Source organism: Mytilus californianus, unplaced genomic scaffold, assembly GCF_021869535.1.
Source record: "Mytilus californianus isolate M0D057914Y unplaced genomic scaffold, xbMytCali1.0.p SCAF_3, whole genome shotgun sequence".
Lineage (NCBI taxonomy): Eukaryota > Metazoa > Mollusca > Bivalvia > Mytilida > Mytilidae > Mytilus > Mytilus californianus.
This window is the reverse complement of record NW_026262679.1, coordinates 92,996,765-93,019,057: the sequence shown is the minus strand read 5'-3', so window position 1 is coordinate 93,019,057 and position 22,293 is coordinate 92,996,765. Positions and strand designations below refer to the sequence as shown.

Sequence of the window (22,293 nt, the reverse complement as noted above, 5' to 3'; positions counted from 1 at the left end):
ATAATTTGCCAAAATGAAGTTTATATCATGCTTTTTTGGAAAAAATAATAAAAAGAATGGGTCACGGGGCTTATTTTCACGCTACAGGTTGTGCAAAATTGACAGATTTTGTATAGATTATGCATGGAAAACGCAATTTTCTGCCATTAAACGAAAACTGCACCATAGAATTTTGAGATAAAACATGAGAAGATAGCTCTAATATTATACTTTCAGATAAGAAAAAGAAAAAATGGGGTCACCGGGCCCGTTTTCTTGCTACATAATAAAATAGATAAATTCCTAACACATTCTATTGTAAAAGTAACAATATTTGAATTATCTGCCCTTACATTTGAGTTGCCTCCCCTTATGTGGCAAAGTTAGAAAAAATCGAATCAAACAAAAGTATTCTGTTTTCTGTAAAATACAACCATAAATATAATAAAACATGTCATTTCCTATATTAAAATGTAAATTCTTACACATGAATTACCCACTACTCTCAAAATTTGCACATTTTATTAAAGGTCTAGACCGATTATTTTCTGGTATTTCAAAATCCAAGATGGAGGAAGACACCCTATCTACCTTAACCACTTAGCTGGAGATGGGTTACACATGTACTACAATGTAGCTGTGTCTTACTATTAAAAGGAAAAACATATCCACATTGAAAGTCAAACAAGGTTGAAAAATTTCGTTGACCGATTCGATCCACAAAAACATTAGATGGCTACATCAAATGTTAATGAATCATGTCATCAAAAACAAACAAGGTAAATATAAATATTTCTTCATTTTCATTTAATTGGAGCATAAAGTGTGTAAAATATTTCGAAAAGGTATTTTAAAGTGATTGAAAATTGAAAGTACGTAGTAAATTTCTTCGACATATGGTGTTTGATCGCCACTTTGTTGCGCATAGACATATGTTAATGTACATTCTGCAGTTTTTTTATGCTGCAATGATTTATGTCATAACAAAATATGAATAAATGTACATTCGTAAATTGTTTGTTATAAACAAGGCCATCAATTGTATCATATTTTTCATATCATGGCCTTTTATAGCCTACTAAACGGTATGGGTTTTCACATTGTTGAAGGCCGTACGGTTGCCTTTACTGGCTTGAATTCCACTTCATTGAACTTTGGTGGATAGTTGACTCATTGGCAATCATACCACATCTCCTTATTTATACATACATATGTATTTACATGTACCAGATTATGAACATGTCATTGACGGTGGGCGACGGACTGTGTAATATATAATATTTATATTCTAATTCGACCAGCTATAACGGATATAAATTATTTAATAAATGAAACACACATGACTAGGATAGGTGTGTCTAAATGTGTAGCAGCCTTTCGGAAAAGTGTGAATATAGGTGTTTTTGGAAAAGTTTTCATGCATAGCATGCCCTTGATTACTAAAATTCAAATGCAATGTATGTTTAAAAAAATTTGAAAACTTAACTGGATCTTGCAGTGCACTTTTTTTCGTCCCTGCAGAAGATGATAGAATAAACGAACAGTTGAGTTTCACTTGATATGGTCCACTCTGGTACAGGTGCAGGTACACAGTTTAAATCACCAATTATTGTCAGGCATCTATTGTCCATCTAGTGTCCATGTCAATCACTTCAACTATTACCTGATGGGAAGTTCTAAAACCTCTTTCCCAACTTAGTTTATTTTGGTATATCGGTATATCGAGAGAAATGATCGTGAAAGCTCTGGTATCGGATCGGGAATGTAATTAATTGGAATTCTACTTCAAAATCTGTGAAAAATCTGTTGTATTCTCAAAACGCGGAACAAATCCGAAAAAAATTTATGTCTGTCAAAATGATTCAACTTTCTCAATTATACCGTGTAATAAGATAAATAAAATATGCAGTACTTTATGAGAAAACACAAAAGCGGCAACACAAGTCTATGGGATTCATTAAAAAAGAACACGTTTTGTACCTATAATGACAACATTCCAATATATAATGATATATTTGAAACTGAATCTTTGGTGTGATAGATAAGACAGTAAAAAACCGTTCATTTCGTTTTTAAAAACACTGAATTTTGTTGATTTTTCATTAAAATTTATCGTGAAAGATCGGGCAACGCATTATCTTGATCGTGAAAGACAATGCGTGACCAGACGGACGCAGGGTTTTTTTTACCTGTAACACTAAAGGACATTTACGCTTTTAACTTTGTTACACCTGAACAAAATTGGCAAGACTTTTGCGCTTTTTATCTATAATAGTTGTATATATGGCACGCCTGTCCCACTTTTATTAATTAATCTTAGATTATCTCAGATAAACTAGGATTATCTCAGATAATCCCGGTTTATCTCAGATAAACTAAGATTATCTCAGCTTAATTCAAATTCGAGAAAATCCTAGTTTATCTCAGAAAATACAGAAAATTCATTTTCTGGAGAAAATCTCGATTTATCTCAAAATATTAAGAAAATCTAGGTTTTTCTGATCGATTTTCAGATAATCCTAATTTTTCTCCAGATAATTAATTTTCTCAATTTCAGATAATGAATTATCTCATTTCTCGAGAAAATCTAGGTTTATCTCGGATTCTAAATATACAAAAGAACAATGTAACGAGTGTTTTAATTGGACGACACTGAATCCGGCGTTTAACGTTTTACTTTCTCTTTGAAACCATGATGGTAACTAATTCACTTCCTATTATTGGGTGAACGGGGATGTGTCAAAATATGGGTCATAATTTTGCGAGATTTTATATAAAAATTAGCGTCCTTTTCAGAGGAGGGGCGACATTCAGCATACGGCACGCAATTTTTACTGATCGATCGCTGTTATTGTGTCATTTATCACTACTCGTGGTGTGAACATCACCGTTATTGACACCTGGACAAGCGAAATTTGTTGAATCAATTATAAAAACAAGTAATATACAGAAGGGCTGATTATATACAATATACATATACTTTGTACATACGTAATAAACAAATTTGGTAGCTATTTCTTTTACACAAACTGACTGTTTATTACCGACGGCTAATTTCGACATCGATAATCATTGAATTCTCATATTTTAATTCATTCAGTCGGTTTTAATTTTTTAATCGTGACAAAGTTTTGTAAAATATTTAATTTTAACTATTGCGTTATTTCGTCATTTGTCAGTAAACAAAATAAATAGCACTAGAAAGAAGGCAACTAAGTAATCCAATACACAAATGCACGATTCAATTATGGAAAAAACAATTATTTCATCATGGTTATTCATTAGACATAATTTTCATTTTGTTTTCAAAATAATTAAATACATAAGAGTTTATATGCCACGAACCTTAAAGCGCCAGTTATTAATTGTAGGATATGAACAATAAATGTACATTGTCTGAATACAAAATGTGTGTGTACTCGCTAACACGGGTGTCATTCGGTTTATCGAGAGAAATGATCGTGAAAGAATATCTAACGGAGGTCAAGTATTGCGAGACGATCGTGAAAGCTCTGGTACCGGATCGTGAAAGAAATTTAATCGAGAAGACATATGAAAAGTCATTAAATCATCTAATTTAATTAATTACACGGACAAATTTACAACAAGATAAAATTGTCTGTCAAAATGGTCGAACATTATGATCAGTATGTGAGAAAATCCAGTTCTAAAAGTACATAGTTTTTACAAAACAACAAAAGGCATATTGCTCCTCGACATTTCAGTGACATCAAAAATGTAAACAAACATGATTTTTTCACAAATTCCAATAAAATAAACTATTTTTCTTCAAAAAAAGGGCATTCTATTTGAATGCATCAAATGGTTCTCATAGTTATTTTGTATAAACATAATCTGAAACTTGGTAAAAAAAGAAATATTTACACAAAATTGATATTTCGGATCGTGAAAGATCACGTACTGGTTTATGAAGATCGTGAAAAGGATCGTAAAAGATCTAATGCTACGAAGACGTTCATATTATTCTTCAATTATATGATAATAAATATTTGTTATTGGTATTAAAAAAAAAATAGATTGGCATGACTGACCCGGGTCTCTTTTGCTGGTGAATAGGGCTATAATCGTGCAATGCCATTGGATCTAATATCTTATAATACCACACAGACTTGGTAAATTGTATCAATACCAGTCCATTTGTCCGTCCTTCATAAGTATTGTTTTTTTATACATTAAGATGTTTTATTTTGTATTTATAACTTTGAATTCTCATCTTTATGCCCATTATATTTATAAAGCTTGCATACCTGTATGCTATAGGGCCACGGTATTTGGTGTATGGTGTACATGTCTGTCTGCATGTTTCATATATGACGTCAATTGTATTTGATATATTGAATGAAAGTAAGATGTCTGTGTCTGACTGTCGGTCAGGGTTCATATACTTTCGACCTCATGTTCCGAATTAATTGGCCAAACATAACTTTTACATTTGTCAGTTTCTAAGGTACTGTAAGCATCGGAACACCTATATTTGGTGTACGGGATTTTTGTAGATATCTGTATGTCATGGTTCATCTGACCTTGACCTCTTTTTATGAATCATTGACAATTTTAAGAGTATGTGACACTTCTAGTAAAACCCTTAATATTACAGAAGTTCAACAAATATACTATCATAAGTAAAGCAGACGAGACATTTCAGCATTTGCGCTCTGGTATTCTTTATTCTGTAATATATAGTTGTCTCATTGGAAATCAATCCACATCTGCTACGTTGTATACAAAGATACATATAACAAAATGTTGGTTATCGTTCAATCTCAAATTTTTCATGAAAGATGCTGTTTTTGCTATAAGTTTTTGGTTGATGATTAACTTTTTGGTTTGAACGTTGCATACCCATATTATTGGCTAAATAATGGAGGTCTGCCTGATTTGTACTAGTCCGATTCTCAGAGCTGAATTTTTCACACTGATTTAGACACGTTTTAAGTTAAATTTTTTTAACTTTAGAGGTAAAGTGTTGAATTTAAAAAACAAATGATAGCTTTCATGTTCGTTCTTATCAAAAAAGTTACTGGCTTCAACCAGTTGCAGGTATATCAAATGGTAAAAGACATATTGATTTCTGATTATTAAGTCTGGTCACGCATTATCTTTCACGATCAAAATAATGCGTTGCCTGATCTATCACGATCAAGTTTGATGAAAAATCAACAAAATTCAAGGTTTTCATTAACAAATGAATGATTTTAAGGGAAGAGCATACTTTTATTTTACTGTACTTTCGGACACAACAAAGATTAAATTTCAAAAATATCATGATATATTGAAATATGACCATTATAGGTACAAAAAACGTGTTTTTTTAATTAATCCCAAAGACATGCATTGTGCCTTTTGTGTTTTTTCATAAAGTACTGCATATTTTCTTTATCTTATTGCACAGTAATGTTGAGGAAGTTGAATCATTTTGACAGACATATTTTTTTGTTCGGATTTGTTCCGCATTTTGAAATTCAGCGATTTTTTCACACATTCTGAAATAGAATTTACATTTAATTACATTCACGATCCGGTACCATAGATTCCACGATCGTCTCGCAATACTTGACCACCGTAAAATATTCTTTCACTATCATTTCTCTCGATAAACCGAATGACACCCGTGGCTAAGAAACAGGAGAAAACCTCTTCGTTCTGTTTCTAAATCTTGAACCAAAACGTTTTATTCTTACAGGTGAATCTAATTACAGGTGACAAGATTGTCAAAGCTTTACCTGTTATAGTGCTAATATATAACAACTGCCCCCAATAAATGTTCACATAACAGGAAAAAAGTAATAAAAGTTTGTTTAAGACTGTTCAAAACAATATTTTAATTCATGCACGAAAAAGAAATTTTGAAAGATTTATATTCTTATGGTTTCTGTTCAATCTTTTTCTCAAATATTTTATTCTAATAATATCTTTTGACTCGAAAACTAGCATATATTTAAGGAAGGACTTATCTTTTTAGACAACCAGTTGGATTTTTGTCGAGCCTGCGACTTTTGTCGCTGAAAGCTCGACATAGGGGGCCGTTAGCTAACTTCTTAAAAGCTTTATATTTTAGAAGGTGGAAGACTTGGATGCTTCAAACTTTGTATATAGATGCCTCATGTTACGAAGTTTCCGTCTGTCACATGTCCATTGTCCTTTACCTCATTTTCATGGTTCAGTGACTACTTGAAAAAAAAGTTAATATTTTTTTGTAATGACAATGTCTCTCTTATTATGAGTAACATGATAACTATGTTTTGTATTTGCGTACCTTGCAAGGTCCTCATGTCCGTCAGACAGTTTTCACTTGACCTCGACCTCATTTCATGGATCAGTGAAAAAGGTTAAGTTTTGGTGGTCAATTCTATATCTCAGATACTATAAGCAATAGGTCAAGTATATTCGGTATATGGAAGGACTGTAAGGTGTACATGTCCAACTGGTAGGTGTCATGTGACCTTGACCTCATTTTCATGGTTCAGTGGTTATAGATATGTTTTTGTGTTTTGGTCTGTTTTTCTTATACTGTATGCAAGATGTCTACTATATTTGGTGTATGGAATGATTGTAAGGTGTACATGTCTAGATTGCAGGTGTCATCTAACCTTGGCCTCATTTTCATGGTTCAGTTGTCAAAATTAAGTTTCTGAGTTTTGGTCTTTTTTTCTCATACTTTTTCTTTTTTCTCAATTGGCTAAAATATACATGTACATAGGTATAGAGAAGACATTTATGTACAATATTTACAATAAGACAGAACAAACAGAACTATTGCTCAGACAATATATGAAGTACATTTTAGCCAGGAGCACATATACCTGTGTTGATAATCTTTATAAATTTACAAAGTTTAAATCAGTTCTGATTTGTGTTTTGAAGACATAATCTTCTTGTATTTAACAGTATTTGCATTTTTAAAATAATAATGTGACATACAATGTTTCCTGTTTTCTTCAAAGTATTTGCATTCTAATATGTAATGAAATTCATCACCAATGTTATTTTTATTACATAGAAGACACAATCTATTACTTCTAACTATATTATTCCATCTACCCTGTTCAATAGGGAGCTTATGATTTGTGGTCCTAAATCTACAAAAATCAATAGACAGTTTGTTCCCAAGAATTTCAAAATAATCTTCTTTTCCAAAAAAATCTTTAAAAAGTTTATAATTAAGTGCTTTTGGTGAGTTTTCAAGCAAAGAATGCCAGACTTGTACAAACTGATCTTTAAGTCTGACCTTGATGAATGAAACTAACCATTTACAATTCATAAAAGATTGCGTTTCCCACACATTGGGGATACCACATTCATTTAAAATAGTCTTTACTCTGTTTAACCATGAAAAATGCACATTGTCATTAATAGACATGTGATAACACAATTCATATAGGGTATATGATAGTTTTGTCTCTTTACCAGAATTTAATTCCCCCCAAAATGAGATCAATCTAGTTTTTATGTCCAATTCTATAGGATATCTTCCAAGCTCCCCATAAATCATGTAAGAGGGTGTTGATGTTTTCAGACCTAATAATAATTTACAAAATTTTAGTTGTACCTTTTCAATTATCTCATTATTTCCAATACCCCATAATTCACTACCGTACAGTAATATTGATTTCACCATTTTATCAAATAAGTCCAACTGACTACATATAAAAAGATTATGTAGACGACCTAGTCTTAACACTTCGTAAAAAGCCTTAGTAGCCTTTTCTACATTGATTGCTTCGTTTTATTAAAATTACCTGTTCTTGTTAGAATTATGCCCAAATAGTTAAATTCATCAACGATATCCAGTTTTTTTCATTAAAGAAACATTGAAAATTACATGATGGTCGTCTCCTTGAAAAAACCACGACTTTTGTTTTATCAACATTTACTTTTAGCCTCCATACATCTGTGTATTAGTAATCTAGAAAACAATCTAATAGTTTTTGGAGTTCAGTTGCGGATTCGGCCATCAACACAGTATCATCAGCTGAAGAATAATAAAAAGTTTTAAAAATATGTCAAGTTTTTCTTCAAGCTCTGTTGAGACTGATTTTAGGCCCTCTATATTACAGGTTTGGAAAAATGAATCAAGATCATTCAAAAATAGAGAAAAAAGAAAAGGCGATAAATTTTCCCCTTGTCTAACCCCGTTATTACATGGGAAAAAATCAGACACGGAATTGTTATATGAAATACATACATGACATAGTACCTTGATACATATTTACAATAACATTATACATACATCCATTCATATTATTCAAAAGCATTGCGTCTCGCCAAATCGTGTCAAACGCTTTTTCAAAGTCGACGAATGCACAAAATAATGTTTTCTTTTTTAATTTTACTAATACTATATGCAATAAGTCTGTTTTTTTAGAATTTATCAGCAATAGGTCAACTATATTTAGTGTATTGAATGATAGTATTTAAAACATGACATTTTCAAAATTTCGGTGTTAAAAAATATAGTCTTTAAAAACATATAAACTTTATCAAATACAATAATATTTATTTAATAAACATTTACACAAGCGACGACCAAAGACATTGTTCATCGTTTGTTGATGTAAAAAAGGGAGAAATAGAAACCATTTTGTCAAATTTTTTATTAGAAGGTATAAAGTTCAGAGAGTTTTTCATAAATATATTCTTCACGGCCATATATTTGACGGAATGATGATAAACTTTTATTACAATTACATATCGAGGTTATCTAGACAGGTATATTATCTGTTTCATCAAACAGCCCAACGAAACATATACCCAAAAGACAGCTGTGCAATCCTTTTTTTATTGCACCTTTTTTTTTATTGCACCATGTGCACTTTTTGTTCCTCACAGCAAATTAAGATTCACAAAGTAAGAACATTTCTGTAGATTCTTTGTTTTTGTCCAAAATAAAATTTGATAAAGCAAAGCATATATTGACATTTCTGAAATACAGATTTAAAAAAATACTATTTCCTTACAAAACAGTGATTATAAGGTCCTTTGTGCTCTTATAAACTCCTTTGTGGTCCTTTCTGCTACATTGTGTTCAAAGTAGGTCCTTTCTGCTACATTGTGCTCAAAGTAGGTCCTTTGTGGTGTTTACGAGACCAAAAAAAAACATGCTGTCATAGTGTATTGGAATGTCGAAAAATAAGTCTCAGAAAAAAATCACTGTGTGGGATTCTTTCATGAATTTGGTTTATAATTTTTAAATGTATAAATGATTTGGTCCATTTTAGAGGTCAATGCCTAACTCTATCTCTACCTCTATTATCATGGCCGACAGCCGGTTATAGTAATAGTGGTCGTTGTGACAAACCAGACACCTTCTACCTTAATGCTTCAAAACGTTTACTGGTCTAGTGCTAAGGGTAATTTTAGTTACCATGCATACCTCTACTTCTGGTAACCATAACCCACACGGGAAATCAATAGGACATTCATCGAGTACCATCTATGACTATAGGACATTCAACAAGTACCTGCTATAGCTTTGGGACATTCACCAAGGAACTGCTATAAGTATAGGACATTCAACAAGTTCCTAGTATAACAATAGGAATTCAACACGTACCTGTTATATACTACTATATAGAACATTCAACAAGTACCTACTATACCAATAGGATATTCAACAAGTACCTGCTTTAGATATAGGACATTCAACATGTATTTGCCATCACTATAAGACATTCAACAAGTTCCTACTATAACTATTACTACTCTGTATATCTATCACCACTCTGTATATCTATCACTACTCTGTATATCTATCACCACTCTGTATATCTATTTCCACTATATCTATCTCTCGTTTGTACATCTATCAATACTCTGTATATATATTGCAACTCTGTTAATCTACCACCACTCTGTATATCTATCACCACTCTGTATACCTATCACCACTTTGTATATCTATCCTCACTTTGTATATATATATACCACCACTCTTTATATCTGTCCCAAACCTGTATATCTACCAACATATTGTATATCTATCACCACTCTGTATATCTATCACCACTTTGTATATCTATCACCACTCTGTATATCTATCACCACTCTGTATATCTATCACCACTCTGCATATCTATCTTCACTCTGTATATCTATCACCACTTTGTATATCTATCACCACTCTGTATATCTACCACCACTCTGTATATCTATCAACACTCTGTATATCTACTACCACTCTGTATATCTATCACCATTCTGTATGTCTATCACCACTTCGTTTATATATCACCGTTCTGTATATCAATCACCAGTTTGTATATCTATCACCACTCTATATATCTATCACCACTCTGTATATCTACCACCACTCTGCATATCTATCTCCACTCTGTATATATATCACCACTTTGTATATCTATCACCACTATGTATATCTACCATCCCTCTTTATATCTACAACTACTCTGCATATCTACCACCACTCTGCATATCTCTCACCACGTTATATATCTCCACTCTGTATATCTATCACCACTCTGTATATCTATCACTACTCTGTATATCTATCACCCTTCTGTATATCTACCACCACTCTGCATATCTACCACCACTCTTTATATCTATCACAACTTTATATATCTGACTATCACCACTTTGTTTATCTATCACCACTCTGGTTATTTACCACCACTCTGTATATCTACCACCACTCTGTATATCTACCACTACTCTGCATATCTATCACCACTCTGTATATCTATCACTACTCTGTATATATATCACCACTCTGTATATCTTTCAACACTCTGTATATCTGCCACCACTCTGCATATCTATCACCAATTTATATATCTATCACCATTTTGTATATCTATCACCACTCTGTATATCTACCACCACTCTGTATATCTACCCCACACTGTATATCTATCACCACTCTGTATATCTATCACCACTGTGTATATATATCACAACTCTGTATATCTATCCCCATCCTGTATATCTACCACTACCCTGTATATATATCATCACTCTGTATATCTATCACCATTCTGTATATATCCCCACGCTGTATATCTAACACCACTCTGTATATCTATTCCCACTCTGCATATCTACCACCACTCTGCATATCTATCTCTACTCTGTATATCTATCACCACTTTGTATATCTACCACCACTCTGCATATCTATCACAACTTTATATATCTATTACCATTTTGTATATCTATCACCACTCTGTATATCTACCACCACTCTTCATATCTATCACCACTTTATATATATGTATCACCACTTTGTATATTTATCACCACTCTGTATATCTATCACCAATCTGTATATCTATCACCACTCTGTATATCTATCACCACTCTGCATTACACACATATCTATCTCCACTCATTCATCGAGTACCATCTATGACTTTAAGACATTCAACAAGTACCTGCTATAGCTTTGGGACATTCACCAAGGAACTGCTATAACTATAGGACATTCAACAAGTTCCTAGTATAACAATAGGAATTCAACACGTACCTGTTATATACTACTATATAGAACATTCAACGAGTACCTACTATACCAATAGGATATTCAACAAGTACCTGCTTTAGATAAAGGACATTCAACATGTATTTGCCATTACTATAAGACATTCAGCAAGTTCCTACTATAACTATATCTACTCTGTATATCTATCACCACTCAGTATATCTATCACTACTCTGTATATATATCACCACTCTGTATATCTATCACCACTCTGCATATCTATCACCAATCTGTATATATCTTCCATCACTCTGTATATCTACCACCACTCTGTATATCTATTTCCATAATATATCTCTCGCGTTTGTATATCTATCAATACTCTGTATATATATCGCCACTATGTTAATCTACCACCACTCTGTATATCTATCAGCACTTTGTATATCTATCCTCACTTTGTATATCTACCACCACTCTGTATATCTGTCTCCACCCTGTATATCTACCAACATTCTGTATATCTATCACCACTTTGTATATCTATCACCACTTTGTATATCTATCACCACTTTGTATATCTATCACCACTTTGTATATCTATCACCACTCTGTATATCTATTACCACTCTGTATATCTATCACCACTCTGCATATCTATCTTCACTCTGTATATCTATCACCACTTTGTATATTTATCACTACTCTGTATATCTACCACCACTCTGTATATCTATCAACACTCTGTATATCTACTACCACTCTGTATATCTATCACCATTCTGTATATCTATCACCACTTTGTTTATATATCACCATTCTGTATATCTATCACCACTTTGTATATCTATCACCACACTGTATATCTATCACCACTCTGTATATCTACCACCACTTTGTATATCTATCACCACTCTGTATATCTACCATCCCTCTTTATTTCTACCACCACTCTGTATATCTACAACCACTCTGCATATCTCTCACCACGTTATATATCTATCACCACTCTGTATATCTATCACTACTCTGTATATCTATCACCCCTCTGTATATCTTCCACCACTCTGTATATCTACAACCACTCTGCATATCTATCACAACTTTATATATCTATCACAACTTTGTTTATCTATCACCACTCTGTATATCTACCACCACTCTGTATATCTATCACCACTCTATATATCTACCACTACTCTGCATATCTATCACCACTCTGTATATCTATCACTACTCTGTATATATATCTTCACTCTGTATATCTTTCAACACTCTGTATATCTACCACCACTCTGCATATCTATCACCAATTTATATATCTATCACCATTTTGTATATCTATCACCACTCTGTATATCTACCACCACTCTGTATATCTACCCCCACTCTGTATATCTATCACCACTTTGTATATTTATCATAACTCTGTATATCTATCACCACTCTGCATATCTATCTCTACTCTGTATATCTATCACCACTGTGTATATATATCACAACTCTGTATATCTATCCCCATCCTGTATATCTACCACCACCCTGTATATATATCACCACTCTGTATATCTATCACCTTTCTGTATATCTATCACCACTTCGTTTATATATCACCATTCTGTATATCTATCACCACTTTGTATAGATATCACCACTCTGTATATCTATCACCACTCTGTATATCTACCACCTTTCCGCATATCTATCTCCACTATGTATATCTATCACCAGTCTGTATATCTTTCACCACTCTCTATATGTACCACAACTCTTTATATCTACCACCACTCTGCATATCTTTCACCAATTTATATATCTATCACCATTTTGTATATCTATCACCACTCTGTATATCTATTACCACTCTGTATATCTATCACCACTCCGCATATCTATCACCAATCTGTATATATCTTCCATCACTCTGTATATCTACCACCACTCTGTATATCTATTTCCACAATATCTATCTCTCGTTTGTATATCTACCACTACTCTGTATATCTATCACCACTCTGTATATCTATCACCACTTTCTATATCTATCACCACTCTGTATATCTACCATCCCTCTTTATATCTACTACCACTCTGTATATCTATCACCATTCTGTATATCTATCACCACTTCGTTTATATATCACCATTCTGTATATCTATCACCACTTTGTATATCTATCACCACACTGTATATCTATTATCACTCTGTATATCTACCACCACTTTGTATATCTATCACCTCTCTGTATATCTACTATCCCTCTTTATTTCTACCACCACTCTGTATATCTACAACCACTCTGCACATCTCTCACCACGTTATATATGTCCACTCTGTATATTTATCACCACTCTGTATATCTATCACTACTCTGTATATTTATCACCCCTCTGTATATCTTCCACCACTCTGTATATCTACCACCACTCTGCATATCTATCACAACTTTATATATCTATCAGAACTTTGTTTATCTATCACCACTCTGTATATCTACCACCACTCTGTATATCTATCACCACTCTGTATATCTATCACCACTCTATATATCTACCTCTACTCTGCATATCTATCACCACTCTGTATATCTATCACTACTCTCTATATATATCACCACTCTGTATATCTTTCAACACTCTGTATATCTACCAACACTCTGTATATCTACCCCCACTCTGTATATCTATCATCATTTTGTATATCTATCACCACTCTGTATATTTATCACCACTCTGTATATCTATCACCACTCTGCATATCGATTTCCACTCTGTATATCTATCACCACTGTGTATATATATCACAACTCTGTATATATATCCCCATCCTGTATATCTACCACTACCCTGTATATATATCACCACTCTGTATATTTATCACCTTTCTGTATATCTATCACCACTCTGTATATCTACCACCTTTCCGCATATCTATCTCCACTATGTATATCTATCACCAGTCTGTATATCTATCACCACTCTCTATATGTACCACCACTCTTTATATCTACCACCACTCTGCATATCTATCACCAATTTATATATCTATCACCATTTTGTATATCTATCACCACTCTGTATATCTATTACCACTCTGTATATCTATCACCACTCCGCATATCTATCACCAATCTGTATATATCTTCCATCACTCTGTATATCTACCACCACTCTGTATATCTATTTCCACAATATCTATCTCTCGTTTGTATATCTACCACTACTCTGTATATCTATCACCACTCTGTATATCTATCACCACTTTCTATATCTATCACCACTCTGTATATCTACCATCCCTCTTTATATCTACTACCACTCTGTATATCTATCACCATTCTGTATATCTATCACCATATTGTATATCTATCACCACTTCGATTATATATCACCATTCTGTATATCTATCACCACTTTGTATATCTATCACCACACTGTATATCTTTTATCACTCTGTATATCTACCACCACTTTGTATATCTATCACCACTCTGTATATCTACTATCCCTCTTTATTTCTACCACCACTCTGTATATCTACAACCACTCTGCACATCTCTCACCACGTTATATATGTCCACTGTGTATATCTATCACCACTCTGTATATCTATCACTACTCTGTATATTTATCACCCCTCTGTATATCTTCCACCACTCTGTATATCTACCACCACTCTGCATATCTATCACAACTTTATATATCTATCACAACTTTGTTTATCTATCACCACTCTGTATATCTTTCAACACTCTGTATATCTACCACCACTCTGCATATCTATCACCAATTTATATATCTATCACCATTTTGTATATCTATCACCACTCTGTATATCTACCACCACTCTGTATATCTACCCCACACTGTATATCTATCACCACTCTGTATATCTATCACCACTATGCATATCTATCTCCACTCTGTATATCTATCACCACTGTGTATATATATCACAACTCTGTATATCTATCCCCATCCTGTATATCTACCACTACCCTGTATATATATCATCACTCTGTATATCTATCACCATTCTGTATATATATCCCCACGCTGTATATCTAACACCACTCTGTATATCTATTCCCACTCTGCATATCTACCACCACTCTGCATATCTATCTCTACTCTGTATATCTATCACCACTTTGTATATCTACCACCACTCTGCATATCTATCACAACTTTATATATCTATTACCACTTTGTATATCTATCACCACTCTGTATATCTACCACCACTCTTCATATCTATCACCACTTTATATATATGTATCACCACTTTGTATATTTATCACCACTCTGTATATCTATCACCAATCTGTATATCTATCACCACTCTGTATATCTATCACCACTCTGCATTACACACATATCTATCTCCACTCATTCATCGAGTACCATCTATGACTTTAAGACATTCAACAAGTACCTGCTATAGCTTTGGGACATTCACCAAGGAACTGCTATAACTATAGGACATTCAACAAGTTCCTAGTATAACAATAGGAATTCAACACGTACCTGTTATATACTACTATATAGAACATTCAACGAGTACCTACTATACCAATAGGATATTCAACAAGTACCTGCTTTAGATAAAGGACATTCAACATGTATTTGCCATTACTATAAGACATTCAGCAAGTTCCTACTATAACTATATCTACTCTGTATATCTATCACCACTCAGTATATCTATCACTACTCTGTATATATATCACCACTCTGTATATCTATCACCACTCTGCATATCTATCACCAATCTGTATATATCTTCCATCACTCTGTATATCTACCACCACTCTGTATATCTATTTCCATAATATATCTCTCGCGTTTGTATATCTATAAATACTCTGTATATATATCGCCACTATGTTAATCTACCACCACTCTGTATATCTATCAGCACTTTGTATATCTATCCTCACTTTGTATCTCTACCACCACTCTGTATATCTGTCTCCACCCTGTTTATCTACCAACATTCTGTATATCTATCACCACTTTGTATATCTATCACCACTTTGTAAATCTATCACCACTTTGTATATCTATCACCACTTTGTATATCTATCACCACTCTGTATATCTATTACCACTCTGTATATCTATCACCACTCTGCATATCTATCTTCACTCTGTATATCTATCACCACTTTGTATATTTATCACTACTCTGTATATCTACCACCACTCTGTATATCTATCAACACTCTGTATATCTACTACCACTCTGTATATCTATCACCATTCTGTATATCTATCACCACTTTGTTTATATATCACCATTCTGTATATCTATCACCACTTTGTATATCTATCACCACACTGTATATCTATCACCACTCTGTATATCTACCACCACTTTGTATATCTATCACCACTCTGTATATCTACCATCCCTCTTTATTTCTACCACCACTCTGAATATCTACAACCACTCTGCATATCTCTCACCACGTTATATATCTATCACCACTCTGTATATCTATCACTACTCTGTATATCTATCACCCCTCTGTATATCTTCCACCACTCTGTATATCTACAACCACTCTGCATATCTATCACAACTTTATATATCTATCACAACTTTGTTTATCTATCACCACTCTGTATATCTACCACCACTCTGTATATCTATCACCACTCTATATATCTACCACTACTCTGCATATCTATCACCACTCTGTATATCTATCACTACTCTGTATATATATCTTCACTCTGTATATCTTTCAACACTCTGTATATCTACCACCACTCTGCATATCTATCACCAATTTATATATCTATCACCATTTTGTATATCTATCACCACTCTGTATATCTACCACCACTCTGTATATCTACCCCCACTCTGTATATCTATCACCACTTTGTATATTTATCATAACTCTGTATATCTATCACCACTCTGCATATCTATCTCTACTCTGTATATCTATCACCACTGTGTATATATATCACAACTCTGTATATCTATCCCCATCCTGTATATCTACCACCACCCTGTATATATATCACCACTCTGTATATCTATCACCTTTCTGTATATCTATCACCACTTCGTTTATATATCACCATTCTGTATATCTATCACCACTTTGTATAGATATCACCACTCTGTATATCTATCACCACTCTGTATATCTACCACCTTTCCGCATATCTATCTCCACTATGTATATCTATCACCAGTCTGTATATCTATCACCACTCTCTATATGTACCACAACTCTTTATATCTACCACCACTCTGCATATCTATCACCAATTTATATATCTATCACCATTTTGTATATCTATCACCACTCTGTATATCTATTACCACTCTGTATATCTATCACCACTCCGCATATCTATCACCAATCTGTATATATCTTCCATCACTCTGTATATCTACCACCACTCTGTATATCTACTTCCACAATATCTATCTCTCGTTTGTATATCTACCACTACTCTGTATATCTATCACCACTCTGTATATCTATCACCACTTTCTATATCTATCACCACTCTCTATATCTACCATCCCTCTTTATATCTACTACCACTCTGTATATATATCACCATTCTGTATATCTATCACCACTTCGTTTATATATCACCATTCTGTATATCTATCACCACTTTGTATATCTATCACCACACTGTATATCTATTATCACTCTGTATATCTACCACCACTTTGTATATCTATCACCTCTCTGTATATCTACTATCCCTCTTTATTTCTACCACCACTCTGTATATCTACAACCACTCTGCACATCTCTCACCACGTTATATATGTCCACTCTGTATATTTATCACCACTCTGTATATCTATCACTACTCTGTATATTTATCACCCCTCTGTATATCTTCCACCACTCTGTATATCTACACCACTCTGCATATCTATCACAACTTTATATATCTATCAGAACTTTGTTTATCTATCACCACTCTAAATATCTACCACCACTCTGTATATCTATCACCACTCTGTATATCTATAACCACTCTATATATCTACCTCTACTCTGCATATCTATCACCACTCTGTATATCTATCACTACTCTCTATATATATCACCACTCTGTATATCTTTCAACACTCTGTATATCTACCAACACTCTGTATATCTACCCCCACTCTGTATATCTATCACCATTTTGTATATCTATCACCACTCTGTATATTTATCACCACTCTGTATATCTATCACCACTCTGCATATCGATTTCCACTCTGTATATCTATCACCACTGTGTATATATATCACAACTATGTATATATATCCCCATCCTGTATATCTACCACTACCCTGTATATATATCACCACTCTGTATATTTATCACCTTTCTGTATATCTATCACCACTCTGTATATCTACCACCTTTCCGCATATCTATCTCCACTATGTATATCTATCACCAGTCTGTATATCTATCACCACTCTCTATATGTACCACCACTCTTTATATCTACCACCACTCTGCATATCTATCACCAATTTATATATCTATCACCATTTTGTATATCTATCACCACTCTGTATATCTATTACCACTCTGTATATCTATCACCACTCCGCATATCTATCACCAATCTGTATATATCTTCCATCACTCTGTATATCTACCACCACTCTGTATATCTATTTCCACAATATCTATCTCTCGTTTGTATATCTACCACTACTCTGTATATCTATCACCACTCTGTATATCTATCACCACTTTCTATATCTATCACCACTCTGTATATCTACCATCCCTCTTTATATCAAGTACCACTCTGTATATCTATCACCATTCTGTATATCTATCACCATTCTGTATATCTATCACCACTTCGACTATATATCACCATTCTGTATATCTATCACCACTTCGATTATATATCACCATTCTGTATATCTATCACCACTTTGTATATCTATCACCACACTGTATATCTATTATCACGCTGTATATCTACCACCACTTTGTATATCTATCACCACTCTGTATATCTACTATCCCTCTTTATTTCTACCACCACTCTGTATATCTACAACCACTCTGCACATCTCTCACCACGTTATATATGTCCACTGTGTATATCTATCACCACTCTGTATATCTATCACTACTCTGTATATTTATCACCCCTCTGTATATCTTCCACCACTCTGTATATCTACCACCACTCTGCATATCTATCACAACTTTATTTATCTATCACAACTTTGTTTATCTATCACCACTCTGTATATCTTTCAACACTCTGTATATCTACCACCACTCTGCATATCTATCACCAATCTATATATCTATCACCATTTTGTATATCTATCACCACTCTGTATATCTACCACCACTCTGTATATCTACCCCACACTGTATATCTATCACCACTCTGTATATCTATCACCACTATGCATATCTATCTCCACTCTGTATATCTATCACCACTGTGTATATATATCACAACTCTGTATATCTATCCCCATCCTGTATATCTACCACTACCCTGTATATATATCATCACTCTGTATATCTATCACCATTCTGTATATATATCCCCACGCTGTATATCTAACACCACTCTGTATATCTATTCCCACTCTGCATATCTACCACCACTCTGCATATCTATCTCTACTCTGTATATCTATCACCACTTTGTATATCTACCACCACTCTGCATATCTATCACAACTTTATATATCTATTACCATTTTGTATATCTATCACCACTCTGTATATCTACCACCACTCTTCATATCTATCACCACTTTATATATATGTATCACCACTTTGTATATTTATCACCACTCTGTATATCTATCACCAATCTGTATATCTATCACCACTCTGTATATCTATCACCACTCTGCATTACACACATATCTATCTCCACTCATTCATCGAGTACCATCTATGACTTTAAGACATTCAACAAGTACCTGCTATAGCTTTGGGACATTCACCAAGGAACTGCTATAACTATAGGACATTCAACAAGTTCCTAGTATAACAATAGGAATTCAACACGTACCTGTTATATACTACTATATAGAACATTCAACGAGTACCTACTATACCAATAGGATATTCAACAAGTACCTGCTTTAGATAAAGGACATTCAACATGTATTTGCCATTACTATAAGACATTCAGCAAGTTCCTACTATAACTATATCTACTCTGTATATCTATCACCACTCAGTATATCTATCACTACTCTGTATATATATCACCACTCTGTATATCTATCACCACTCTGCATATCTATCACCAATCTGTATATATCTTCCATCACTCTGTATATCTACCACCACTCTGTATATCTATTTCCATAATATATCTCTCGCGTTTGTATATATATCAATACTCTGTATATATATCGCCACTATGTTAATCTACCACCACTCTGTATATCTATCAGCACTTTGTATATCTATCCTCACTTTGTATATCTACCACCACTCTGTATATCTGTCTCCACCCTGTATATCTACCAACATTCTGTATATCTATCACCACTTTGTATATCTATCACCACTTTGTATATCTATCACCACTTTGTATATCTATCACCACTTTGTATATCTATCACCACTCTGTATATCTATTACCACTCTGTATATCTATCACCACTCTGCATATCTATCTTCACTCTGTATATCTATCACCACTTTGTATATTTATCACTACTCTGTATATCTACCACCACTCTGTATATCTATCAACACTCTGTATATCTACTACCATTCTGTATATCTATCACCATTCTGTATATCTATCACCACTTTGTTTATATATCACCATTCTGTATATCTATCACCACTTTGTATATCTATCACCACACTGTATATCTATCACCACTCTGTATATCTACCACCACTTTGTATATCTATCACCACTCTGTATATCTACCATCCCTCTTTATTTCTACCACCACTCTGTATATCTACAACCACTCTGCATATCTCTCACCACGTTATATATCTATCACCACTCTGTATATCTATCACTACTCTGTATATCTATCACCCCTCTGTATATCTTCCACCACTCTGTATATCTACAACCACTCTGCATATCTATCACCACTTTGTATATCTATCACCACACTGTATATTTATTATCACTCTGTATATCTACCACCACTTTGTATATCTATCACCACTCTGTATATCTACTATCCCTCTTTATTTCTACCACCACTCTGTATATCTACAACCACTCTGCACATCTCTCACCACGTTATATATGTCCACTGTGTATATCTATCACCACTCTGTATATCTATCACTACTCTGTATATTTATCACCCCTCTGTATATCTTCCACCACTCTGTATATCTACCACCACTCTGCATATCTATCACAACTTTATATATCTATCACAACTTTGTTTATCTATCACCACTCTGTATATCTACCACCACTCTGTATATCTATCACCACTCTGTATATCTATCACCACTCTATATATCTACCACTACTTTGCATATCTATCACCACTCTGTATATCTATCACTACTCTCTATATATATCACCACTCTGTATATCTTTCAACACTCTGTATATCTACCAACACTGTGTATATCTACCCCCACTCTGTATATCTATCACCATTTTGTATATCTATCACCACTCTGTATATTTATCACCACTCTGTATATCTATCACCACTCTGCATATCGATTTCCACTCTGTATATCTATCACCACTGTGTATATATATCACAACTCTGTATATATATCCCCATCCTGTATATCTACCACTACCCTGTATATATATCACCACTCTGTATATTTATCACCTTTCTGTATATCTATCACCACTTCGTTTATATATC

The 22,293-nt window shown here is 33.6% G+C and overlaps 1 protein-coding gene across 1 annotated transcript in view; it reads left to right on the top strand.

Annotated features, from left to right (window-relative positions):
* The first annotated feature begins 422 nt into the window (after positions 1-422).
* LOC127735462 (sulfotransferase 1B1-like) overlaps positions 423-22,293 on the top strand; it is a 47,463-nt gene continuing 25,592 nt past the window's right edge. Inside the window, exon 1 of the mRNA XM_052245625.1 lies at positions 423-758. Coding sequence (XP_052101585.1) covers positions 712-758 — 47 coding nt within the window. The 5' untranslated portion in view covers positions 423-711. The remainder of the gene's footprint in view (positions 759-22,293) is intronic.